The 14,655-nt window shown below is 47.2% G+C and overlaps 1 protein-coding gene across 2 annotated transcripts in view; it reads right to left on the reverse strand.

The window, feature by feature from the left end:
• Runx1 (runt related transcription factor 1) overlaps positions 1–14,300 on the reverse strand; it is a 224,609-nt gene extending 210,309 nt beyond the window's left edge. For both annotated transcript variants that reach the window (NM_001111022.2, NM_001111021.2), the window contains exons 1-2: positions 14,160–14,300; positions 13,815–13,930 (exon numbers count right to left, since the gene is read on the reverse strand). In NM_001111022.2, coding sequence (NP_001104492.1) covers positions 13,815–13,872 — 58 coding nt within the window. In that variant the 5' untranslated portion in view covers positions 13,873–13,930; positions 14,160–14,300. The remainder of the gene's footprint in view (positions 1–13,814; positions 13,931–14,159) is intronic.
• Positions 14,301–14,655: the final 355 nt, after the last annotated feature.

Here is a 14,655-nt window from a genome sequence, read left to right on the forward strand (position 1 = left end):
GAAGGACGGGAAAGTACATCCCGACTTGCGTTTGAAGCTTTGCAATTTCATTCGAGCTGTGCTTTACAATGCATATTCTACAAAGGTCTCAACAGTGGTGTGGGCGTGTCACATATAAATAAAGACCTATGCGAAGATTGTGGACCTGCTTAGCAGTTTGCCAGGGTTGGTAGCAACATCAAGAGCCTGAGGTGGCTGGTACTCCTGCTGCCCATGGAGAAAGCTTCCTCTAAGTCAGTGTGTCCCGAGAGTGCTGGTGGGTTCCCTGAGGCATGTCCATTTTGAGTGCTGGCCCGTGTGCATGTGACAGTGGTATGAGAGGAGAGCTTCAATTCTCCCAAGAGGAGAGAAGGTATTTTTGGCCTCATGAGTCAGGAACCCAGAGCTTTGTTCAGAGTAGGAACTGTAGTCTTGTTTCAAAATTTCTATGCCAGCTTCTCCTGCTTTTCAACAACACCCCCTCCCCCATCCGGAGGCTACCCCATTCTCTACAGCCATGACCATGTTCCGAGAGCTGCTTTAAATTTCACCATAGACACCCATTCAAACCAAGCTACTTAAGAGCACTGTTGCCCAAGGAACAGATGGATGTATCCTCGGTGCTGGGTTTACGGGAGATGGAGTCTCCATGGGACCCATGTTCTTATCATGAGCCTAAGGAATGTGCCAATGGCTCAGGGGCCTTACATGTTGTTTGCTTAGTCTATGTATTCACATAGATGCTTGGCCTGCAACGGGCTCTGGGGTGTGACCAAGGCAGAGGATTACTGATGTCTGCTAACTCTTTAGAGGCTCGAACTGTAGCTGTCACACAGATATAGTGTCAACAAAGCTCTGGGAGACAGAGGGTAAGACTCAGATAAGACCTCTGATAAGCCAATCTCCCAAAGCGCTGACACAGCTTCCCCAAATCACTCTATCCAGGGTCTGGGGACAAAGCTCAAAAAGTAAAGTATTTGCTTTATAAGCATGAAAACTTGAGACCAATCCCCAGACCACATATAAAAAGCCAGGCACCATGGTAACATGAGCTTGTGAGCCTAGAGTCTCTGTGGAAGGGGACTCACTGGCCGGCCAGCCTTACCTACTTGGCTCTCTCCAGGCAGTGTATCTGAGGAAGCACAGCTGTTATTGTCCTCTGACCTCTGCAGACATGCATCACACATGTGCATGCACACTGTCCTGGCACACATATAAAGACACCACACACATAGTGAAATGATTCCAGATAAGGTTTCTGCCCAAACATTCTGATCTCTCTTTCTAGCTATTTAAGAAAAATACATAGTTATAGCTTTATAACATAGCAACAAGTGTCAAATGAAACCGCAGAGCCATTGTGAGGTTACACACATAAAAAATTATACATTGGTTTTACACACACACACACACACACACACACACACACACACACACTCACACACACACACACACACACACACACACACACACACACACACACACACAAAACTATACATGAAGCATACATATATCTATAAAGTATCACCATGTGGAATAGTATCCCATCTCATGGTTCAATGTCTTTGGTCATTTGGACTTTAGACAGATTCCTCTAACTCTGTGCCCCAGTTATTTGTTTTGACAATGGGAAGCAGATGAAAGGCAAAAACTTTTGAAAAGAAAAAAATGGTAGTGTGGTTGACTGAGCACTGAGCATGGCCTCCTTCACTGCTCTGCGGAAACCCGGTGCGTGAGAGTCCTAACTGGTTAGCACGACCGCTGACTTCCTTTATTCCTTAGGAAGCTGAGGGCAGGTAGCAATGAATACACAGTTCATTCACTGACCTTTACAAAACTGCAAATGGCCTTTCTGGCCATACCTGCCAACAGCCACACTGTGAGGAGAGAGAAGGGAGCTGATGCTCAAGGCTGTGACCATGTTCCTTTTCTCCGAGTTCCTCCAGTCCTTGTATGGGTTTGGGGTTTCAGCCTTTATAAATGGTATTTTCTCAAGGTGAGTCAGAGGGGACTCGGCTGTGACAGTGAGCAGGTGAGATAGACCTGTTTAGATGTGGCTCACAGAGGGTGTGCAAAGTGCAGACAGACTGTGGGGGAAGCTAGCCTCAGCGGCTGGTGCTAAAGCTGCTCCCAGAAACCATGGCGGCAGAGCCAAGGCCTTTGGTACATTTGGAGGCTGTAGTCGAGGAAAGGACCAGGGACAGCTAGCTATGTTTTGAATTTTTTACAGGAAAAAGCAAGTGCTCATCCACTGATCAATGACATGCCTGTTTGGTATGCTTATAAGAAACTTAGCTATGGGGAAGGTGGCCTTGACAGTTCATACACATACAGACATGCAAGGGTGCAATACACACATACATATGAAAGACACATACACACACATGAACATACACACATACAAACACACACATATGAATACACAAACACATACTCTTTCTTTCTTTCTTTCTTTCTTTCTTTCTTTCTTTCTTTCTTTCTTTCTTTCTTTCTTTCTTTCTTTCTTCCTTCCTTCCTTCCTTCCTTCCTTCCTTTCTCCCTCCCTCCCTCCCTCCCTCCCTCCCTCCCTCCCTCCCTCCCTCTCTCTCTCTCTTTCTCTCTTTCTTTTTTTCAGTATTGGTGACTTAATCCAAAGTCTCACACATACCAGGGCCACTCTTGATTAGCAAGCAGATCTCTTATTCTTCTTTTATTTTGTATTTTAAGATGAGATCTCACTAAATTACCCAGCTGGCCCTAAACTTGCAATCCTCCTGCCTCAGCTCCCAAGTGGCTGAGAGACAAGGCCTAAGCCACTAGGTGGGGCCTGATTTCCTTTGCTCTTTACCACGTACTCTTCTCTGCATGTTGAGCATAACAGCAATTGCTAGAGTTTTCTTTGGGCTCTCCTAAGGAAGCCCTTCTTTGTCATGTTTTCAGAAGAATACTGTCCTTGCATGACCATGATAAACTTGCAAGGAAGGAGGAAACGCTGCCTCCTGGAGCAGCTTCCTGGGGAGTTTGGTTTGTTGAGCAGTCTTATTTCATTTTCCATTCAAAGAAGTCCCTTCCAAAGAGTCCTCCTGTGAGAGCTGCTCAGCCCTGCCTGTGCAGATGCTGTGCACACTGTGAGAGGTGCTCACCCCTACCTTCCTGTGCACACAGTTTCCCTGTCTGACACACACATAGAGGCTTGATTTAGAACCACCAGAATGTGGCTTCACATTTGGACCAGTGGATGTAAGTCTTTAGACTAGTCAACCCAAGAAAGAAACTCAGAACTCTATTTTTGTGACTGTTTCTATTGGAGTTGGGGGGAGGGGGAGATACAATGTCTGGGAGAATAATTGGTTTAAAAGAAGCCTGTGCAAAAATAGGTACCTAAGGGGTCGGAAATGGGAGGGTATGCCATACACAGCGTCAACAGTTATCAAAATGAGCACCCATCTTGCTGCAACGTGAAATGAGAGGTGTGTATTATTTCCTCTCTCAAAGGAAACCAGAATAAGGACTTTCTTTCTTTCCTTTCTTTTTTCTTTAAATGAGGCATTGACTCTCTCAGCAGAGAGAGATTTGCATCCAGACTCCGGAAGCCGTCAGGGCCAGTAATTACCAAGCAAAACCAACCTCCCCCTCACTGCCATATGAGGTATGGGTGAAAACCATCCTAGAAAGAGAGCCACTCCATGGTTATTATCTGTTAGTTTTTATTTCTATGTAAAATAAAATCATCTTTAAGTAAATTGATGGTAAGTCATTTGAAACTAAGTTTCACTTGATTAAGGGATAGGCTGGGGTATGAATAAGGGCCAGAGTGTGTACAAGGCCCTGGGTTCTGTCACCCGTGTCACAGGGGAACATGAAGAAAATTCAAAGGGAAAAGGAAGGAAGGGGGAGATGGAGGGGGAGATAAGAGATGGAAATAATTCTATAATGATTCTATGGAAAATTATTTTATAAGAAGCAAAATAAATCTATTGAAGACACACATTAGCCCCTGACCAATGGTAGTAGTTCTAATGGGAATCTTTTCATCGGATCGCTAGAAAATTGGGGATTAAGTATGATTTTGAACTTCGACATTGTAAATTGTCACACCTTGTTTCCCATTGAATCGGCTCCCTCCCCTCCCAGTGACTGCCTTGTCTTAGTGAATCAAAGGTAAACAGCCATTCCAGCCTCCATCTGCCACTTCTGAGGAGAGCCACAGAGAAAGTTGGAGATTCTGTGAGAACACAGCTACCTCTTGATGTCCCGTAGAGGAAGGGGTCCAAGTGTCCCCACCCCTATAGAGGACAAAGTCTTTCTTACAATGTCATAATATTTGCATAGAACCTATGTCCATCCTTCTAGACATGCGAATTCACCTCTCAATGACTTTCATATCTAACGCTATGTAAAGGCCATGCAAACGAGGCTGTACCATACTGCTTAGGGAAAACAGATAAGAAAAAAAAATCAAGTGTGATATTCAATTCGGATGTAATTTTTCCCTCAGTATTTTCCCCTTCTGTTGCTAGTTGAAGCCACAGATGGGGAACCCTGGGATACAGACAGCCAATCGTACTCGCAGAGCATAGTCAGCTTAGAAAACAAAGATACAAGACAGGAAGGTAGGGTCTGCCCCGGAGCTCAGCCACTGGGTGTTGAACCATCCTCACATTCCTGCCTTCTGCATCCCATGTTTCTCTTCCTTTGCTAGATGTTTATTATGTTGCCAAACTGCCTGCTAAATAGTTACATTTCTCAGCAGCTCTCGGAGCCGGGCAGGCAGCTTCTTTTGTAACAGGGAGCAGTTAAGGCATTGACTCCTAACTTCAGAAAGCACTGAGAGTAAGTGAGAGATGAATGTTCATCCCTAGAAGGGACATTTTTTTAAAATCAGCTTCCTTCCCCATCACCATGGCCCCACCAAGACTTGGGGAAGACAGGGGAAGAAGCAGAAAGAACCTACGAGCCAAATAATGGAGAGGAGTGCCATGAAATGTTGGTTGTGGTTGTTGTCTGGACGGAGCATGCGTGGCACATGGTTTCTTGCTTGCCTGCACAAGATCCACCTAAGATCCAGCTCGTTAAACTTCCAGCACAAACTGGGAGGGCTAAGGAGGTTTAATCCTAGCTGAACAATTATTTGGGGTTGATGGGTAGTGAGGGAGCACTGTTCTTTGTGGGTGTGGTCATTGTTAGTTGCTCAAGCTCCCCTATGCATATGGTCAAGACAAAGAGGACTCAGTGGGTAGTGGTTAGAAACGAAAATAAGGGCTCTCCAGTGATGGCTCAGTGGTTAAGAATTCTCAGTGCCCTTGTCCAGGATTTGGGCTCAGTTTCCAGTACCCACATAGTAGGTATAACTGTCTGTAACTCTAGCTCAAGCTCCAGGGACTGCACACACACTCAGACACTTAAATATGCACAATAAATCAATCGATTAGTCAAACAGTCAATAAACAGAAGAAGAGGGCAGGAAGTTGGAAGGAGGTATGATGTTCCAGGGCAGATATGGGTGGAACCGGAAGGGGAAACAGGGAGTGGATTTGAGTATATTTCATGGTAGAGGTGTATGAAATTCTCAACAAATAAATTGAAATATATACCAAAAATATAAATGAAGCTTCCCTTTCTGAACAACAAGACCAGTCCATATGACGCAGAGGCCTGCCAACACTTTACTGCCTACACAGGGCCTCAGGTGCTCAGCCATCTTGGACCTGGCACAGCCTGGTGGGACACAAAACAGGGATGTCTTATGTCCCTTGTGCACCAGTCTGGGCTGCTGGCTCCATATACAGACCAGCCTTGTGTGCACGAGCTGCTGTGGTCAGCTTCTCCTCTATGTGCAGCCAGCACGTGTTCACTGAGGAATCCAAGCAAAAGTGTGGTTCTCCTCTTGTAATAAAACATATCACTGCCGGCACCCTTGGGCACGGTGTTCATCTCCGTGCTGTGCCCCCTTGGCACCGGTCAGTGTTATCAGGGCTGCAGAGAGGAAGATGGAGAAAAGTGAGGGCAGAGGAGATGACATCGGGAAGCTGAGATAGCCCAAGAGGACACAGCAGCACTGCCTGAGCTTGTCTGATGTGGATAGTGATAGGTGGTTCAGACCCAACCCCATTTAATGTGAGATATCCTTGGGTTCCATCATAACACTTCCTGATGGTGGCCATTGTCTCCAAAGACCTCAAAGAAAACACACATTCCCCTTTCCCTTCCCTCCCTTTCCCTCCCCTCCCCTGCTTTTCTTTCCTTTTCTTCCCTTTTCTTCTTTCCTGAGACAGGGTCTCTGTATCCCAGGATAGCCTCAGACTCCATGTACCTAAGTATATCTTGAACTCGTGTTTACAAATATTAGGAAAACAGGATGTGCCCACCTTCCCCAGTTTCTGTAGTGCTAGAAACGGAGCCCAGGGCTCGGTGCATGGCAGGCAAGAGCTCTTCAAACTGCGCTACATCACCGGCCTGGAAACACTCCTTTTCTGCGTCTTGAGAGGTGCCATGGTTATATTTTTGCAGGGTTAATAATGTCACAAAAGACCTAACATCTTGTCTAAGTTTGAGGCTTCTTATAGGCAGAAAAAGCACGATGTTTGGTGGCTCATGATGAGAAAGGACAGTGGGGACCAGGGGATGGGAGCTGTGGGAAAGCTGTGGGGTTAATACTATGTTTGTACACTAAAGGACGTTCAGTCCATTTCTGTAGCACGCTGGGCGAGAGAAAAAAATGCTTCAGTGTCTGAAAATATCTCCTGCACATGAAATGGTACAAAACTTTTCATACCAACGTAAAACATTAAAACAACAACAAACCTTGCTCACATTGCTAAGCTGTCATGTGTTTTATGGTTTCTAAGGGGTTCAAAGACTTCACACAGGAACTTGGTCATTGGGCAGCTAGCTCTTCTAGAATGTTCCTAACCCCTTTTGCAGAACTCGGAGTAGACAGAGCTTCACTATTGACTCATCTAGGTCACTGGGAAGTTACCTGAGAAACGCCTGAACTTCCTGTGTGGGCCTCCCCGCCTGGCCCCAACCACACAAGAACCCAGGAGCCTTTATCTCTGAGCTTTGACAAAGACTTGTCAATGACAAATATCATGGAGAAGAAGAGGACTGGCTGTCAGAGTCCTGGAGACCCTGCACGTGGTTCAACAGACAAAATGGCTTTCTTTAGAAGAGCCTTCTAGATCCTAAGGCTGCACCCAGATTCTCAAAAAAAGTGCCTCTGCTTTCCCTGTGTCCTGAGCCAAGGCTCAGCCTGGCCGGGTCTGTAGAAATTGCATCAATGTTCAGCGGGCTCTGAGATGCCTCTCCCCTCCTGTGGTCACTGACAAGCAGGAAGGGTGGGAGCTGATTAGCTCTCTGCCTCCTGTGTCTCTGTGTACAGAGTCTTCCTTAGCTCTATGCTGAGCCCTCTGTTGGACCACTCTCCCCTCCGCTATCTTCCCTACTTCTAGAAATTCTGCCACTTCCTCCAGGGAGCCTTCCTGGATCCCTCCATCATATTGTGAGAGACTTCTTCCCTGAGTGGCTAGCACAGGTCAGCCAACTCAGCGGCTGCTGTCTTAGGTAACCAGATCTTTGCTAGCTAACTGCTGTTAACGCTGCTGGTGTATAGAGGAGCTGAACTCATCCATGGGCCATTCAGTACTTTAACCGTTTGTATGGCAAGATAACAAGACAGAGGTTTAGTCAGGCATGGTGGTGTGTGCCTTTTATTCTTTTAAAAAATATTTTAATACTTCTCTGAGAATGAAATAAAACCTATTTTGATCATATTCACTCAATTCTCCACCTTAACTGTTTCCAGATCAACCAGCATACACTTTAACCCAGCTCAGCGGTCCTCGCCCTTCCTAACACTGCGACCCTTTAACACGGCTCCTCATGCTGTGCTGACCCCAACCATAAAATCATTTTCATTGCTACTTCACAACTGTGATCTTTCTACTGTGATGAATCCTAGTGTAAGTATCTGTGTTTTCCGATGGTCTTAGGCGACCCTGTAGAAGGTTCATTAGAGAACTGCCGGTTTAATCCCAGTTCTCAGAGGTAAAGGAAGATAGATCCCTGGGAGTCCCAGGCCAGCCTGGTCTACACAGCAAGTTCCAGTGACGGAGTGAGAGCCCATCTCAAGTCTCAAGTCTCAAGCAAACAAGTAAAACCAACCGAAGCACCTTCTAAAAAACCAACGGTACCACTCGCTAAGCAAACAAGGGGAACAAGAAAACTGAAACTTCTGGGATCCTGGGCTTCGACTGAAGGGAGGAAAGGAGAGAGCCATCCTGTGGAGCTACCTGAGTGCACTCAGGGTGCAAATCTCCCATCGCTGCCTCTGCTAACAGCAGCCCTGCTAAAGGGCAGACACCTGACTTCTCTTTGCAAGCCTGTGTGTGCAGCAGCCAGCCCTGTTGTGTCCCAGCCGCAGCCAGCTTCAGTCAGCCCTGTTTCCATCCCAGCAGCAGCCACCAGCCCTGCTGTGTCCCAGTCCCAGCCAGCCTTGCTCTGCTGCCTCCCAGCAAAGGGCCACATTTTTCTTGAGCTCATCTTAGGTCTCTTTCCAGAACACAGAGGGATTTCGTTGCTTCTAACTGCTCCGAGAGGCCCTCTGATGATCCTTGCTTATCCACTCATCTATCCACTGTCCTCTCCTCTTTGTGCATGCCCATGTTTATGACAATGTGTCTGTGCACACCTTGTGTCTGTGTGTGAGTGTGTACATAGGCATTCCTGTGGAAGACACAGGCAACTGCGAGGACTTATCCTCCTGTCTCACCTCCTATCACAACAGGAACACAGAGATTGCACGTGTGAGCATCTGGCTTTTTATGTATGATCTGGGGATTCAAACTCAGCTCCTTATGCTTATGACAAGTGTGTCACACAGAAAGCCGTCCCGTCCCTCCAGTTCCACCCACCACTTCCTGTCCAATGTGTCACACAGAAAGTCGTCCCTCCAATTCCACCAACCACTTCCTGTCCTGTATTTAATATGTGAACTGCTGCAGGGTCCTCCTACCCCCTGTCACTCAGCCAAGGTTGGCAAGATGTCCTTGGGGTCCGACTGAGGCACAGGGCAATCCTGCTAGAGGGAGCAGGGTGGAGCTGGTGGCTTCTTCAGGCTTTTCTGAAGTTTGACCTTCTTGGGCTTCCGTTAGGTCACTGTCAACTGTGACTCAGTGTACAGAAAGAGTATGGGGCGAGAGCTGTGAAGACGAGCCTAGATCATTTTTTTAAAAAAAAAAAAACCCTTTTAAAAAATAGTTTCATAATGCATAGGTAGCCTCAGATGTGAAACTTCATCTCACAGGGATGGCAGGGTCTGAGTCCCAAATATCCAGAGATCCATCTGTCCACTTGCTTCATGCTGGTCTCCTTAAGGACCAAAGGAGGCAGGTTTGCCAAGACAGCATGTCAGGGGCTGCATTATTCCCAGACACAAGTCCACACATTCAGGTTTTAATGGCAAGTTCCTCATAATGTGACTGTCCTGGATATGGAACATTCTAGAAGCAATCAGGAAGTACGAGAGTGTGCTATGCCCTGTCTGATGACCTTCTACGAGGAGGTGAGGAGCTGGCTTTGGGAAATCTCTCCAGCGATTCTAAGACTCGGTAATTTTAAGAGGCTGGGCAGGAAGAATGTTTTGATTCAAGGCTATCCTGGGCTACACAGTGAGTGCTAGATCAGCCTGGGCTAAATATTGAACCATTGAGAGAGGGAGAGAGAGAGAGAGAGATAGACAGAGACACACAGAGAGAGACAGAGGCAGACAGAGACAGAGACAAGCAGACAGAGAGGAGAGAAAGAGAAACATGAGCCCAAAGAGTCAACACTAAGTGAATGAGACAGATCTCTCTCTCATACACACACAATTACAACAACAAAGTGTTGATATTTTGACCTCAAACTTCTGGCCTCCAGACCATGAGGAAACATATTTCTGCTTTTTAAGCCACCATGTTTGTGGTATTTTGTTACAGTAGCCTGCTCACTCACTAACAGGTTTTGCATGGTGGACAAAGCCACACATAGCTCCATCTAGGGCTGGCTGTCACCTAAGTCTTCAGTGGTGTGAGAGGAAGTGTCTTCATGCTTGTAAACAGTTGTAAACTGTGTTTACAGGAGAACACAGCTGGCCTCGGTTCTTTGATTCCCGTCGAACAGCTCTGGCGGATGACTCGAGGCACAGAGCCACACTGCTGAGATTTCTACCTGTGGTTCTAGGAACTCAGAGGCATCTCAGGCACTCCGGCTTTGCCTAGACCACTAAGCCACTTCTAAGAGCAAGGTTGCCTGAAGCGTTTTGAAAAAAAAAAAGGAGAAAAAAGTATAGCAGCTCCCTCCCAACCCCTCCCCAATGCGTCAGTCATCTTTTTTATGCAGTTCATTGCACCTTCTGCGGGGACCAAGTTGGGGTTCTGCAAGAGTTTCATGTCGCCAACCACATGCGATAGTTCCTGGGAGTCTCAGTCGAGTCTTATCGTCTTGCTTAGGCAGACTAAGTGGGAACCTGGTGTGGGGCGATAGAGGGGGAAAGGAGCTCCCTGTGGTAGACCACATTCTTTTTGCGTGCCAGTGTCTCAGATGCTGGCCCGACTCTCACGAGAAAGGGAACAATGGCTTGCTTGGTTCCCCATCTCTGTTTTCTCCCGTTTCCACAGTGGTATCAGGCTGAAAGTGAGTTACAGGTTTCCTCCTGCGAGGATTGCTGGGACTGATAAAGTACCATCCCAGGAGGAAAACAAGATGCTGTGAGCCTGTGAGCTGCTCACAGTGGCTGCTCAGGAGGGAGCACAGGCCATAAATTACAGGCAGAAGCAGCCACCAGTGAGGAGCCCTAGGAGTGGCAGGCTGTGGTGTGGGGGGCCAGGAGACTGCAGACCAGTGAAGGGGGTGGGGTCTGGAGCTGGGTCCAAGTGAGAAGAAAAAGAAGCAAAGTTTTGCCTCTGTGCTGGCTAGCATGAGTGGCCTGGATAGCCAATGTGGGCCATTTAAACCCTTGTGTTGACAGGTCCTTAGGATGGAATAATATTAACAAGGGAGCTGCCAAGAGCTCCCTTAGGTCCTAGAGCCGAGCCTCCGAGTTATTTATCAGCCTGTGGATTCTGACAACCCCTTTCCCTCCATCGGTTCCAATTTTCTCAGAGGAGGAAGTGAGGCCTTTTCAGATGAACCATGCTAATTAAACAAAACAAAACAAAACAAAACACCCAACCCCTGTGTATGTATGTGATATATGCATGCTATGTGCATGTGTGCATAATCATGTGGGGGAGTGTGAACTCATGCATGTCACAGCGTTTGTGTGTGTGTGCGCGCGTGCGAGTGCGCGTGCGTGCGTGTGTGTGTGTGTGTGTGTGTGTGTGTGTGTGTGTGTGTAAGCCAGAGGGTAACCTTACAAGTTGGTCCTCACCTCCCACCTTGTTTGAGGCAGGGTCTCTTTGTTGTTGGGTGCTACCCACGTACTCCAGACTAGCTGACCTATGGTCCTCTAGGGAGTCCCTGTCTCTAACTCCTGTCTCCCCACAGGAATGCCAGGGTTACAGATGGAACACAGCACTGCACCTGGCTTTTATGAAGGTTCTAGGGATTCGAACTTAGATCTCCATGCTTGCATTGTAAGCATTCACTCTTCTCCCCATCCGTTTCTGGGTTTTGATAAGACCAAGGCAGCCCGCTGAATGTGACAGACTCTGGCTCCCTAGCCAGTGCTGGCACTGCAGGCGCTGCAGGCAGAAGGCTTGTTCCCTGTTACCACATCCCTAACTGTCTTTCTGTTGAACTCATACAGGAATTGCCAGGAGGGCAGCACAGGCTGCAGCCAGCCTACTGCCCAGGGGAATATTCAGAGTTCTCTGCTTCTGTCTTCCTGAGGTCACCTAATAGGAAACTGCAAGCGTTCGGAGCATGCATTGAGAGGAGAGTAAGCCAGGAATTTTCATTCAAAGATGGCTTCCTTAGCTTGTTGGCTGCCGGGAGGAAACACAGCCAGTGAGCAGCTGGTGGCTTCTCACCAGGGGCCCCTGGGGCTGCTGTCTCTGCCTAACTCTCTGCAGGACACTGGATGATACATGACTCAGACCTGTCCCCATGAGTCAACCTCACTCAGACCTCACTCAGATTTCTCTGTCACCAGCAAGGGAGTGCTTGGAAGCCCTTAATTTAAAGCTTGAAATTGGTTAATGACTTACTTTTTTTCCTCTTCTCTTTAAATCCTGATGCACCCCCCCCAAACCTACAAACACATGTGCCACCACACACACACACACACACACACACACACCACATATATACCACATACACATAGACACATACCACATCTCATTCACACACACACACACACCACACACACATATATACATACCATACCACACACACACATATACACACCACACCACACACACATACACACATCCCCCACACATGTACCACACACACATAGGCATACACACACACCACACACACACATATACCACATACACATAGACACATACCACATCCCACACATACACACACACACACCACACATATACATACCACTCCATGCACACACATACACACACACACACATACACACATACCACACACACACATACATACCACACACACACACACATATATACCACACACACATACATACACACACCACATATATACATACACACACACACACACACACACACCTTCCTCCAGTTTTCACGTTTCAGCATAGATGAACCATCACAACCTCAATAGCCTTTGTTGTGACAAAGTCGCCAGCAAGCCCTCGAATTCCCCTACTCATTTGGCTGTATGAATAAATAATGATTCACAGATACTGGCTGGGTGTGCACATAATTTGTATCCAGAAAACAAATGATTTCTTCCCCATCCCATCCCACTCCATTTTAGCTCTGCCAGAGCATCATACCACAAGCTACACGTCCTGATACACGGCCACGTCTTTGTGAGCTCTTTATGCCACTGTTTTTCTTTACTTAAGCTCAGTCCTCATCCTGAAAGACCCACCAAGCCCACATGGGCACTATGGCTGAACTCCAGCATTGTAAGTTCCATAAGGCCGCTGTAAAAAATGCAGGAAGGTTCAGGGACCTACGTGGTGCCAACCCATAAGTCTGTAATCTAGTAATTTCTGCTGTGACAGTGCGTGGACTTAGGAAATGGCTTCATAGTTCTTTCTGAGAGAGACTGTGTACCACAACTTGCTGGCTTTCTGTCTTGAGCAATGCCGGCTGCCTCTTTCAATTGAGGCTGAAAGAAAAACCACAGCACAACACAGCATCTTCTGATGGCTTTTCCCAGAACGAGTCTGCCCAAATCCTGCCCTCTGTGGACTTGCCACTTTGGCCCTGAAATCTCCGCACTGATCCAAGGTATACCTGTGAGCTGCCTCTCGGAGACCACTCTGCTGGCACCGGCTCTTCCGGCCAGCTAAGTACTGAGCCTGCTAAACCCAGGGGCAAGCCAAACTCAGAACCAGGGCCAGACAGCTTGCTGCCATCAGAGTAAGTGCAAGCGAATCATTCAGAGCAAGGCACAGCCAGATAAAACCCAAAGAGTGTCCTCCGCGCCAGCCTTCTAATCTCTGGGACTTTAACTGAGAGCGGCTCAGAGCACTTGACACAACTTTCACCCAGCGACCAAATATTTCAACAGCCTAAGCATTTATTAAAACATCCCCGCAGCACGGCGTCTGACAAATAATAATCTCGTGGTCTCAGAGTCAACAGCCTCTGTTTGAATTCCTCCCCCCACAAGCAGGCAGGGACTTCAGGCAGGCACCGGAGGGTCCACGGGCTGCCATCTTAGTCTGCGCAAAGCTGAGCAAAATCAGATATAAAAAAGACCAGCGTACTCACCTCTCATGAAGCACTGTGGATATGAAGGAAATGACTCAAAAATGCTGTCTGAAGCCATCGTTTCCTTTCGAAAACGCACCTCTCCTGAAGGCGGGGGATTCTATAATTTCTTTCACCTTCAGAGCAAAAACCAAGAAATGTCACTTACTCTGACCTCACCTCCCACCATGGCTCCCCACGTCTCTTTCTACCCCCAACCCTAACACTTCTGGTACTCCATGGGTCCTATGGGGTGGGGGTGGGGGAAAGAATTATTGCAGAAACAAATATTCAAATTGTTAAAGATTAAAAAAAGGAAAAAAAAAAGACGAAAGCACCGCCTATGCTGTGGGTTGAACTGCTCACCGCTCTGCGAAAGCCTGTGGTTTGCATTCAGTGTGATTCGTCCTGCCTGCTGACCACTGTGCTGGGCTTACACTTCTGACACTGCCAGGCTACCCAACTTGTGGTTCTGTGGTTGTTTATGAGGTCCAAAGAAGTTTTCACACAACCCAAATTACAAATTTAACTGTTCCCCTTTCCACAGCCCACCGCCATTGGCTCTTGCCAATCACGTGACTTAAGTGATGTCAATTTTTTTTTTTTAAACTTTCTGAGCTATGCCCTTCCTGCCCTCCACCTGCCCTCCCCCAGGCTGTGTAAGGAAACAGTTGAGCAGAGCTTAGCAGAGAGGGGCTGTAAGAGAAAAAAAAGCACAACAAACAAGCAAACAGAAATCCCCTGCCTCAGTCTTTTCTTGCTCTCTCTGTCCTGTGCGGATTTGGTGGCTTTCAGATCCTGTTGTTATTTGTGGTTTGAGGAACAACTGATTATTTAGATAAAGATTGCCTTGCTGTTTATT

Source organism: Mus musculus, chromosome 16, assembly GCF_000001635.26.
Source record: "Mus musculus strain C57BL/6J chromosome 16, GRCm38.p6 C57BL/6J".
Taxonomy (NCBI): Eukaryota; Metazoa; Chordata; class Mammalia; order Rodentia; family Muridae; genus Mus; species Mus musculus.